Below are 13,253 nucleotides of genomic sequence, written 5' to 3'. Positions count from 1 at the left end.
TTAAAATGTACAGGCTTTTTCAATTTAAAAAATCTTCAATAAACAAATTACTTAATGAAAATTAGTATATTAAAATATTAAAGAGTATTATGAGCAGGAACATACCAAAGGAAAAATGAACAAGGGACACAAACAATTTATAGAAGAAATACAAATGGCCAAGAAACATGAAATATATATAGCTTCACTAGTAATCAAATAAGGTCAAGTTATCACTTTTTTTTTCTTCTTTTTGCCTCACAAACTGACAAAGTTTTTCTTTTTCCTTAATTATAATATGCATACAAGAGAGGGTAAGCTGAAATTCACTCTCATTATTCTTAGAAATGTTAAAAGGTACAGTATTTTTGGAGGACAGTAGGTAACATTTTGGTAACATCAAAGTACTACAAATGCTCATACCCTTTAAACCAGTAATTCTACTTTTAAAATTCTAAGGGAAAAAGCAGATATGAACACAAAATTTTTGTATTATATATAACTCTGAAAAATTATTACACAAATATTCAACAAAATCATTATTGAAAAATTATAGTAAACTTACAGGATAAAACAATTATTTTCCTATTAAAGTCATGTTGTAAAAAAATTTAATGAAATGAGAAAAAAATGCTCATGTATAATATCTGATATTAAAAAAGCAGGATAGGACTTCCCTGGTGGCGCCGTGGTTAAGAGTCCGCCTGCCAATGCAGGGGACACAGGTTTGAGCCCTGGTCGGGGAAGATCCCATATGCCACAGAACAACTAAGCCCGTGCGCCACAACTACTGAGCCTGTGCTCTAGAGCCACAACTACTGAAGCCCGCATCTAGAGCCCGTGAGCCACAACTACTGAAGCCCGCATCTAGAGCCCGTGAGCCACAACTACTGAAGCCCGCATCTAGAGCCCGTGAGCCACAACTACTGAAGCCCGCATCTAGAGCCCGTGAGCCACAACTACTGAAGCCCGCATCTAGAGCCCGTGAGCCACAACTACTGAAGCCCGCATCTAGAGCCCGTGAGCCACAACTACTGAAGCCCGCATCTAGAGCCCGTGAGCCACAACTACTGAAGCCCGCATCTAGAGCCCGTGAGCCACAACTACTGAAGCCTGTGTGCCACAACTACTGAAGCACACGAGCCTAGAGCCCGTGCTCCACAAGAGAAGCCACTGCAATGAGAAGCCCACGCACCACAACAAAGAGCAGCCCCCGCTCACCGCAACTAGAGAAAGCTTGCATGTAGCAACGAAGACCCAAAGCAGCCACAAATAAATAAATAAATAAATATTTTTTTAAAAAGTAAATTCTGAACAAAGAACTATATGCAGCTAAGGAATAAGTCATCTGGGGAAGGAATGCTCCAAGTACAGGGAACAAACTTAGTATGCAAGTAATGACAAGAGGCCAGTGTGACTAGAGCACAGTGAGTGAAGTGGAGAATAGTTGTAGATGAGATCAAGAGAGATGGTGAGAATCCACAGCTTGTACTAAGTTCTTAAAGGATGTACTATAACATATTCCCCGTTATCGACTGAAGAAAAGGCCAGGTTCCCAGGAGGAAGGACTCTGCAATATGCTGGCAAACATATGCAGTAATGATTCTACTATTCCTTTCCCCAAAAGCAGTTACAACAATTTACTTGAGTAACTATATACTAGGGAAAGGGAAATACTCAAACTTTTTGAGGTCTGTTGTATACAGGGTCCTAGCTGACATTCTTGATTGACTCAAAGCACCATGGACTCAAGAGACATATGGGAGGAGGACATACAGGAGCCAAGTAATAAACACATTCCTAGCCAAAGTCAAGCTCACCATCAGTCCAATGGGCCATTAGCCCAACTAGTGGCCATTTCCCCAGTTTGCAAACCTTTAATAGGAACAGACACACTTGATGGCCAATGCAACTTCCACACTGAGTCCCTGGTTTACAGAGTAGGAACTATTATGCTGGGGAAGTCCAAGTAAAAGTCTCTGAAATTGCCCCTCCCTACTCAATGTAGTAACCAAGTGGAATGGCAAAAATTAGTGCCACTCTTAAAGCTCTAAAGCAAGGATCAGCAATTTTTTTCATAAAGGACTAGATAGTATTTTAGGCTTGAGAGCCACAGAGTCTTTGTTACAACCATTCAACTCTGCCTATGTAATACAAATGTAACCATAGGCAACACATAAACAAATGGTCTAGCTATGTATCAATAAAACTTTAAAAACAGGCAGGTATCCCATGGGCTGTAAATTTGCCAACCCCCATCTAAAGGATGCAGGGGTAATGTTACCTATCATTTTCTCATTTAATTCATCAGTCTGGGTTTTGCAGAAACCAGACAAATCCTGGAGGATGACTACCTCAATAATCAACCAAAAAGTAGCCCCAGTTACATCTGCCGTGCCACATGCAGTACCTCCCAGCCTCATGCTATATGGCTAATGATTTAGGTGATACGTTCTTTTCCATCCCTACCAGCAAAGAGGATCAGACAGTTCATGGTCACATAGAACTGACAACAGTGTACATTTACAGTTTTGCTTCAAGGCTGTGTGAACTCTTACCCTCTATTATAACATGATCTGTACTGTACGGACATTCTGCAGAACATCTTACTGATTCCTCTTATGAACTGACATCATGCTAATTGGGCCAAATGAGCAAGAACTGGCTAGCACACTGGAAAAGCTTGGTAAGACACACGTGATCCAGAGACTGAGACATATACTCTATAAAGATTCACGGGCACAGTGTATCAATAAAATTTTTAAGGTAGACAGGGGAGGCTGGGACATTGCATTCAAAGTAAAGGACAAACTATGGTACCTTGCACCTCCACCACAACGAAGGACACATAACACCTGGTAGGCCTTTTCAGCTTCTGGAGCGAACATATTCCACACCCACTCTGGCACATATATCAGGTAACACAAAAACAGAAAAGGGATCTGTGGAAGAGGGGGCCATACAACCTAGCAGACCCAACAGTATTAAAGAAATCAGCATTTACTGAAGTATTAAAGTAATCAGTGCCAAGAAACAATGTCATGTGGAGTTATAGCAAGCTCCAGTGGGATAATCACAACACAGATCCCTGGACTGTGAAAGAAGATCATGCCATTTGCAGCAGAATTACACATCTTTTGAGGAACAACTCCTAATACGCTTCTGGACTCTGGCAGAGAAGGTACACCTGACCACCATGCATCCAGAATTATAACATGAGGTGTGTTCTAACAGACTCCCCAAGTGGACCTAGGAACTGTCCATCATAAGATGGAAGTAGTAAACCCAGGATCAAACATGAACAGAACCACAAAGCAAACTGCATAAGCAGGTAGCCCAAACTCCCATGTCTTCCACTACTATTGCACTAGCATCCTTCCCTCAGTTCACATGCGTGGCCTTATGGGAATCTCTTACAACCAGATGATAGAGAAGGAAATAGCATGAGCTTGGTTTATGAAGAGTTGGCTAAGCATGTGGGTGCCAAATGAAAATGGACAGCAGCTGCAATTACAACCTCCCTCAACAGTGGCCTTGAAACTCAGTGGCAAGAAAAAAAAATCCTCCCAAAAGGCAAAGCTTTGGGAAATACACCTGGTCATTCTCTTGGGTGGACAGAAAACTGACCTGCAGTTAGAATATATATGGACTCACAGACAATGGCAAAGGGCCTGACTATCAGAGGAAAAAGACTGAAAGAAAGAGAACAGGAAAGTCTGGGGTACAGGCATGTGAATGGATACATGAGACTGGGCATGAAGTATGAAGATCTTAGTACCACATGTTAACATTCACAAGAAGACACCAACCAAGCAGACAAGACGACTCTGCCAGCTGACACCAGCCAGCCTCTGTCCGGCATTAGCATACTGCGCACATGAACAGAGAGAACACAGTTCAGAGATACGGCCCCAACAGCATGAGGTACTACTTAGCAAGGCTGATCCATCTAGTGTCAAAGCCAAAGATCTAGCTTAAGAGTGACAGAGACCACCTCTGAGCTCCTAAAACAGCCCCATCCTTCAAGTAGGCTAATCAGCCATGTGGTAGCAAGTTGACTACACTGGGCTTTTTCCATGCTGGAAGAGTCATTCATTCTAACAGGAATAGAAACATTCCAAATTGAGTTTGCTTATCCTCAGAGGAAGTGTTTGTTCTCCTGGCACAGGATCTCACATATCAGACCATGGGACCCATTTAACAGCAAAGGGCATGGAATCAACTGGTCATATCATAAACCATACCACCCAGAAACTGCCAGTCTGATAGAGCACTGAAAGAGCCTGCTGAAGGTATAACTGAACTACCAGTTCAGAGACAATACTCTATAAAGATGGAGCACTATCCGCCAAAATGCAGTATACATTCTGAATTTAAAACCTTTATATGATGCTGTGTCCCCAACAGAAAAAACACATGAGCCTGGGAACAAGGAATAAAATCAGAAGTGGCCCTGATCATCATGACTCCCAATTTGTTCTTGCTATTCCTGCAATTCTAAGGTCTACAGGGTTAGAGGTCTTAATCTCCAAAGGGGGAATACTTTTGTATGGGAACATAATTAAGAGTCCCAATAAACTATAATTGCAAGTGCTGCCTGGGCATTTGGCTGCTTTTATCCAGCTAATAAAAAACAAGAGGAGTGACCATCTTTGGCAGGGCAACTGACATCATCAGAGGGAGACAGGGTGGCTACTATACAGAGGGGGCAGGGAACAATATGTTTGACACAGAGATCTCCTTGTAAGGATCTTGTGATACTCCCTTGACCAACTCTGAAAGTACACGGACATGTGCGCAGCCCCGGCCTAAGAAGAGTATGGTAACCAGTTAAGCCACCTAAAGCAGCAGACATACTAGCTGAAGGTGAGAGGGAGTTAGAACGGAGAGTAAAAAATGGAAGGTGATATCAGTTGCAACCTGAGACCACATGCAACAGTAGGGGCCATAGTTCATCCCACTAACCACCTTCTAATTTTCCTCCAGGATAAGAACCCCAACTATAGTCTAGAGGAGGTACCCCCCAAATGTATGTGAAGACATAGAGTCTAGTGGCACAGGGGTGGTCTGCGGTGGACACGTGTCATCCAGATCTCCCTTCAAGAAGGGTCTTGCTCTAACTGCTAGCAGTGCTGTCAGCACAGAACCTTCACCTGGCAGTATTTTCAGGGATCCACTCAGCTGCAGAGAGCCACTTCACTCAATGTCATACTTTTCTCAATGTGGTCTATATCCAATGACTAAATAAGTTGGGGATATAAAGGCCTGACCACTTTGGTAAAAAGCAGGACAACTCTGATAGGTAATTTTAGTTCCAGATCTTCCCACAGGGATCATCACCATTATCACTGGGCCAGCATTGTACTGCTACTTCTCCTAAGGCCCAATCTTGCTTCTTTACCCTGTCCTTTCACATGTGTTTATCCCAAGCGTACTTTCTAATAAATATTCTGCACACTACACTCTGTCTCAAAGTCTGCTTCTCTGGGAAAACCTGCAACACTGTACTAGTCTAGTCAAGAGATGCTAATGACTCAGATGAAAGTGGCAGTAGAGGGGGTACTGTGATGTGGCCCGGTTCATGACATTTTAAAGACTGTACTCATACAAAGTGCTGATGAATTGGATGTGGGGAGAAACTTTAAAAAGGAATCATGATTACTCATAGAGGTCTGCAGCCTGAACAACTGTATGAATGGTAAATGGTGCCATTTAGTGAGACTGGGGAAAGAGATGGAAAAGGGAGTAGGGATGTAAGAGTTCTATTCTGCATATGATATGTTGAAGATGCCAATTAGATATACAAGTGAATATGCAGAAGACAGAGTCAGAAAAATAAGTTTGTATTACAGGGAAGAAACTGGCATTGGACATAATCTTAGAGTTACTTAAAACCTCAGAACAGGATGAGATCATCTAGGAAGAAGAAGGGCATGCCAACATGTGGAGATAGCAGGAGGAAAGGGATCCAACAAAAGACAAAGTAAGGGGGACCAGTAAAGCAGGAGGAAAACTTAGGAGACAACAGCATCCTGGAAGCAAAGTTCAGCTTTCATCTACAGACGCAATCAAATTATCAACAAGAGTTTAAGATAAATCAACTACTGATTCCAATGGAATGGAAGTTCCGAAAAAGCAAAAAACAAAACAAAACCTTTGCTGCTTATAAAACCAAATAAATCCCAATAATTTACTTTCTAATACTTAGCATTGCTGCAAAGGCATTTACAATGAGAAAAAGATAGTTAAATTAACAAATTCTCCAAGACCTCCAAATGACCAAGTCCTCCTAAGAGGATTCTCAAAGATACCTGTAAACTATTACCCCAAAAATCTTTTAGAATTTCGTGAACCTGACAAAGGTATATCTTAATCTCTATTTTTCTGTAGTAATTAAAAGCAAACAGCCGGGCTTCCCTGGTGGCGCAGTTGTTGAGAGTCCGCTTGCCGATGAAGGGGACATGGGTTCGTGCCCCGGTGCGGGAAGATCCCACATATGCCGCGGAGCGGCTGGGCCCGTGAGCCATGGCCGCTGAGCCTGCGCGTCCGGAGCCTGTGCTCCGTAACGGGAGAGGCCACAACAGTGAGAGGCCCGCGTACCGCAAAAAAATAAAAATAAGGCTCAGAGGATTTCAGAGAGAAGTATTTCTGTGTCCTATTAAACAAACTAACAGGTGGGTTCAAGTACTTCCTATATAAGGTGCTTTTCTTAAATTCATTGTGCAGACCACTGCCAAACTAATCTTTAAAACACTATATTCCCTTTTAGTCAGAAACTTCCGTATGCAATTCCTAAACTATGAAGTTTACACTCTTAAGTCTGCCCTTGAAGTTCTTATATTACACTACCTAACCAAATTTCTTTGCGCCCCAAAATGAACAGGTACACTACCAGCAGCCTCCTCTAGTCTTCTTTTCAAACCCATGCTACTTCTGCTTCCTTACCTGTGACCAGGTAACTCAACCTACAAGGATACTTATGGGGAAAGGGTTCTTTCCCTAGATGATCTCCACTGATTTCTTTACTCTTAACCCCTAGGAGGCTTAAAAATTCAAATGCCAACACAAAAAATTATATTACTGCCATTTTGTCATTTATTGTTTTATAGTAACATTTGTAAGTTTTTCTCTTCTCCAAATTAAATTGAAAGCAAAGGCAGGATTTGTCATACACTTCTCTTGCTTTCCAGCTGTGGTCAATAGAACAATGTTGAGCACACCATAGATGCACAATAAATCAAACCACTTGTTATCGGGGCCATGGCCAAATCCCCTGCACAGGATCTTGAAAATCAAAACTTGCTTTATAGATCCAAAACCAAAAAGGCAGGACCACCACCCTCCACTCCAGAAATAAAAAAATAGGCATTCTATGGTGTTATAAATCCAAGATTCTACCAGAAACCAAATATGAACTTTATGCAATTCTGGCACTGGAACTAAATGAATTTTATCACATTTGGCTCTCCTTTTAACCACATTTGATTTGATTTTCATGAGACTATGTGTTTCATGGTGGATTTAAATGAATTACATTTATTGAACATTGATTCTTTTGAAAAGCACCACAAACGTTTTGTTTCGTTTCAGACTAGCAAAATGGGATTCATCCTACCCATGGAAAGGTAGAAAGAAAGCACACACAAGACAACTAAGGGACTAAGTGATAAGCGTACTAGGAGCATCTTTTGTTCCAGTAGTCTTCAACCCTGGCTCCTCACACAGACCTCCTAAAACTCTTGTAATTTCCAGAGTGACAAAGGTGATAGGAGTGGTTTACACAGAACTCCTAAATCCCTTGGAATCTCCTGGGTAATAGGAGCATCTTTTGTCCTACTGAAGCAACTCTTGGTGGGCTCCTGTATGGGGACTGGTCACCAGAAAGATAAGCATGATTAGAAGCCTGGAACTTTCAGCCTCACCCCTTATACTCTGGGAAGGGGAGAAGGGCTAGAGGTTGAGTTAATGATTATCCCTACATGATGAGACCTCCATAAAAATCAGAGAGCTTCCAGGTTGCTGAACACATCAAGGTGCTGGAAGGGTGGCAGCACCCAAGAGAAGGGAAGTGCTGCACTCCTTCCCCGTATCTTGTCTTATGTACCTCTTCCATCTGGTTGTTCCTGAGTTTTATCTTTTTATAATAAACCAGTAATCTAGTTAGTAAACTGTTTTCCTGAGTTCTGTGAGCCGTTCTAGCAAATTACTGAATCTCTAAGAGGGGGTCATGAGACCCTCCAATTTATAGCTGTCAGTCAGAAACACAGGTGACAACCTGGACTGCAACTGGTATCTGAAGTGGGGGCATTTTTGTGGGACTGAGCCCTTAACTTGTGGGATCTGATGCTAACTCCAGGTAAACAGTATCAGAATTAGAGTGAATTGTAGGACACCCAGTCAGTGTCTATTGGAAAACTGAACTGAACTGTTGTGGAAGAAAATCCCCACACATCTGGTGTCAGAAATGAAGTAATACTGAGAGTAGTGGTAGAATGTTGAGAGAAGAGTTCTTTTTTTTTTCTTTGACTCCATCTCAAACTCCAACTCAAACCATCTTTTAACTCCAGTACCTGGAAGGATTTCTGGCCTAAGGTAGGTAAGGTAAGATAAGTTAAATGTTTACTGAATGAATACATTTTCTCATATACATGATACTGTAATTGGTGGCGAGGTTCCACAAACACTTGTTTAATAGCTAACATGTCTAAAACAAGTAGCATTTCAGCACCCTGAAGGTAAAGGAGTGGTCCTTACTTGTATATCTCATGTTCATTAAACATATTTAAATAGTTAATTGAACAAGAGAATAAGTCTTTTTCAATAAGTCTGTTTAAATAGCTTTTGTTAGTTTGTAAATCTAAGAGACATAAATATGTTTTTACACAAACGTGTTCTTAGCTATTCAAATTCTAATCTGGAAGTCAAACAGCCATTGTCACCACAGTCAAATTACATGATCTCAAACACTATTATCAAGGCATCTACGTTTACAAGAAAGAAAAAAAAAATCATTTACAATTAAACCCCGATTACCTTACATAGCACTCTTCTTCTTCATGCATGCTATATTTCAGCTAAAATGAACTCTTCCCTTGTCTCTGGGGTCTACAGTTACCTCCCTTTATATCTGGACTTTTATCGTCTTGTCTGCTTTATACATATATATATAGTTATATATCTATCTTCTCTTCCCTTATTTAACAGTAAGGGCGAGTTCTATATATAATTCAACATTTTCCAAAGTATGTTCCACAGAATTCACAAAATTAACAGTAGAAAGTAAAACAGGCTCATGGTCAAAGAAGTTTGGGAAATGAACTTCTTAGAATATTTAACATACTAAGGTATATTGTAAATCTCTAATGAAACAAAGCATGCCCATACCCAAAACTTCCTTGGGCTCTGAACCATTTGGGTTTTTTGCAGCACATCTCATAGGATTAATATGTATACAGCACACCCTTTGAGACATGCAGTCTCATTAACTTAGTAGGTACTCAACAAATATTTGTTGAATGAATGGGTAACGGACCCTACTTAACAAAGAACTTTCCCATAAAGGTAGCTTGCCCAAGCAGAAGAACAGTCATTGTCTCCAGAAGAATGACAGGAGAGAAAAATAGCAAGTGAGAAGGGAGTACAATGTTCTCAGTAGTGCAGTGAAAAGAGAGGAATACTTATGACAACAGAGAAAAAATTTACTATCCCCGCCACTTTTTATAAAGAGGACATAATCCAAACCACATAGGAATTCCTGTTTAGAATGTCCAACCTGAGGTGATCATTTAGAAACACTGCAGACAGAACTTTTAAACCATTTCTGTCAATTGAGGAAATATCCGGTAGTTTGATTTTGTTGTATGAAGGTGTTTATGTTAAAAAGGAAGTCTCACAGGACCAATAAGAAGATTTTAAAAGAAATAGGATTAACACTTATGAAATTTCATGGATTCAAAACATAATTTTGTATTGATTTAACTTGTTTTTCAATGTGAAAAAATTAAAACACAACTCAGTTTATTGGTGCATTAAAGCCAGGATACAAAAACTAAATATCCTTGACTACATCCTGACCTCTGTTTTCCACAGTTCTCCAGCTGTGACTAAGAAAGGGAAGCAAGAGAAAAAGCATTCCCTGACTTTCCTACAACCTAGGTCCTAAGGCAAAAGCAACAGGAAATGGCGGTGACAAACGAAGTTTGGTTTTTGTTTTCTTTTTTTCCTTCTCCCTCTAAAGCAAAGAGACCAACTTTTCACTTAGGGATGAAAACTTATTCAAGAGTAGAATCCACTGTAGGGATGAAAAGATAAATACACTTCCTAATCATGACTATTTACCTTTAATTGTAACTACTAAAGTAATATGCTTTTAAAAAAAATTTTTATTTATTTATTTATTTTTGGCTGCCTTGGGTCTTCGTTGCTGCACGTGGGCTTTCTCTAGCTGCGGCGAGCGGGGGCTACTCTTCGTTGCAGTGCAAGGGCTTCTCACTGCGGTGGCTTCTCTTGTTGCGGAGCACAGGCTCCAGGCGCGCAGACTCAGTAGTTGTGGCGCACGGGCTTAGTTGCTCCACAGCATGTGGGATCTTCCCGGACCAGGGCTTGAACCCGTGTCCCCTGCATTGGCAGGCAGATTCTCAACCACTGCACCAACAGGGAAGTCCCTAAGGTAATACGCTTTTAATTTTGATGAAACAACATACTACATATGGTCAGGAAAGAGAAAGTCACATGAGTTAAGATCCATAAGCATGTTCAAGGTTGTTCTATGAACACTGTGGACACAGGACTAGTCTGTCTCTATCATCACTGGTAAGTGAATATTACCTGCTATCATAACTGGAGTCACTGAGTTAACTTAAACCCTAATTTAGTTTAACTACTTTACTAAACGGCAAGACCCTAGAAAGCTAAATATACTACAGATATTTCTCCACCTCCTCTCCTTCCCCCGTGGTGGGGGCAGGGGGAACAGAAATCAAATATATTTTCAAGGAAGTATATGTGGAGTCATGCGATCAAACATTCAAGGAAAAAAAAGACAACTGGGAATGTCAAGCAGGATCCATAAGCCCAAAGGTTAATGCCTTCTAAACTGTATGACAAAATAACAGTTTTCTATTAATAGCTGGCTGGTCCCATATTTCATTATATTAAAGGCTTCAAGTTCATAAATTGTTTTCTACCTTTACAAAAATGTGAAAATAAAACAAGGAACTACAGAATTACTTAGTATCTTGCTCAGGAACACACAGTAAAAGCTTGTAGCAAAAAGAATGTCTCCCTGCTCCTGTGTCAATCAATAAACAGATGGCACAATTTTGGAGTTAGAGAAATTAATGTAAAATATATCCCTACAGTTAAATCTGAGGAAATGTAATTAATATTTCCCAATTCTTTCTTACAATTATATTCCTTCACTCATAAATTATTATCTTATTACAACTTATTATAAAAATGGCATATACTATTCCTCAATAAATGCATTATCTATCCAAAAGCTGATAGAAACCCAAAATATAGTTAGCTAACAAATGAAAAGTTCCCAGTTGTTATAGAAACTGTGGCATTCAAATTTTAAGCCAAAAAAACCCAAACAAAACCTGCTGAATCTCACGCAGAAAAAAGGATCCAATTTTCACTTATGGAGAAATTATCTATTGTCAACTGCAGCCTTAATTATTTCTTACACTTTTATTATTCAATATGAAACACAAGCACACATCAAAAAGGTTCTTCCTTCCCCTTCCTTCATATCTCAGTTTTCATTTCTGTCACAAAAGAAGATCCCCTACACGTTGTTAGGTGGTCTAATTAAAATTTTCCTATTCTATTATCTCAAGCATCACAGCTTCTCACACAGGATTCCCCTAAACTGAATTTTAAGTTTTAGAGACTGAAAACGGTCCAAGAAACACATTAGAATCTCACTGTCTCACGCGTTAAGAATTCTTTTTTTTTTTTTTACATCTTTATTGGAGTGTAATTGCTTTACAACAGTGTGTTAGTTGCTGCTGTATAATAAAGTGAATCAGCTATACATATACATACATCCCCATATCCCCTCCCTCTTAATCTCACTGTCCCACGCGTTAAGAATTCTTTTTTTTTTTTTACATCTTTATTGGAGTGTAATTGCTTTACAACAGTGTGTTAGTTGCTGCTGTATAATAAAGTGAATCAGCTATACATATACATACATCCCCATATCCCCTCCCTCTTGCGTCTCCCTCCCACCCTCCCTATCCCACCCCTCTAGGTGGTCACAAAGCACCGAGCTGAGGGGGGTTATAATACACTTCAATTCCTCAAGAGCCGAACACAAATGTTAATTTTACTTTTGACTTCCTTCAGTCGGAAAGGGCTTAGTAGGCCTTTATCGTCGTAAAAAATACTACAGCCTTTTCAAATAGAAGGGTAAACTGGTAGGCAAGTGAGCGCCGCTTCCAACACTGGCTAACGGAGTCATTACTGAACCACCAGAAGCGCCTAGTCGTCCCAATCTCAAGGCGGTGGGGGGGCCCTAGAATATCACGCGGGGATCCAGGCGACAAGACGGGGCTCACCAGACCTGGGTCAGGCTCCTCTTTCCGCGCCTCAAGTCAGCCCTTCCCACTCTCATCCCGAGTTCATCTTCCAACGCCCAAACCCCGAGGCTCCCTTCCAGCCGTGCGGACAAAACCAATGCTCCTCCGCTGGGACTCCGGGATTGCTCCCCTGCCCACCTCCCCACCCCGGTCCCCAAGCCACCCCTCCCCCCTTTCACGCTCCGCCCGCGCCGACACGGGGGCCACCACCCCACCCCTTCCCCTTCTCACCTTCCTTCCCCAGGGCCGCTCCCGCAGCCGCGAACGCCCGCTCCTCTGCCCGCCCACCTCGCTGCTCACACCCCGGGCCCGCCACTCCCTGAAGAGCTGCGGAGACCCACCTCGAAGAGCTCGGCCGTCGTGGCCATCCCGGCCGGCTGAGAGGCTCGCCTCGTACTGGATGCCGTCTCTTCTTCACATGCTGCGCCTCAGCGGCGCCGCGCACAGGTCTCTGCTCGGCTCACCAGCTCCGGCTCCCGGCCGCCGCGGGCCGCCCCGCTCCCCGCAGAGCCCTGGCGGGGCGGGAAAGCGGCCATGAAGCGAAGCCGCAGACGCCTGTCAGCTGCCTCCCGGCGCCGCCCGCGCCGCTCCCATTGTCACCGCCTCGTACGCCGGAAGTGGAGCTGCGCGCTCCCGGGTGGCTGTTGGGAGGGGCCGGCGAGGGGGAGAGCAGCAGGCGAACCGCGA

General features: G+C 42.1%; 1 protein-coding gene across 2 annotated transcripts in view; it reads right to left on the bottom strand.

Moving 5' to 3' along the window:
• The window catches only part of EXOC5 (exocyst complex component 5), a 48,659-nt gene extending 35,479 nt beyond the window's left edge, over positions 1 to 13,180 (bottom strand). Inside the window, exon 1 of one of the 2 annotated variants that reach the window (XM_024731455.1) lies at positions 12,908 to 13,180. In XM_024731455.1, coding sequence (XP_024587223.1) covers positions 12,908 to 12,934 — 27 coding nt within the window. In that variant the 5' untranslated portion in view covers positions 12,935 to 13,180. Of the gene's footprint in view, positions 1 to 12,550; positions 12,634 to 12,907 lie in introns of those variants that run through there. The other variant, XM_024731453.1, reaches the window with a different exon arrangement.
• Positions 13,181 to 13,253: the final 73 nt, after the last annotated feature.

The sequence above is a fragment of the Neophocaena asiaeorientalis genome, unplaced genomic scaffold (genome assembly GCF_003031525.2).
Source record: "Neophocaena asiaeorientalis asiaeorientalis breed wild unplaced genomic scaffold, Neophocaena_asiaeorientalis_V1.1 scaffold603, whole genome shotgun sequence".
NCBI classification, from domain to species: Eukaryota; Metazoa; Chordata; class Mammalia; order Artiodactyla; family Phocoenidae; genus Neophocaena; species Neophocaena asiaeorientalis.
The sequence above is the reverse complement of the archived record's forward strand: the minus strand, read 5'-3'. Positions and strand labels throughout refer to the sequence as shown.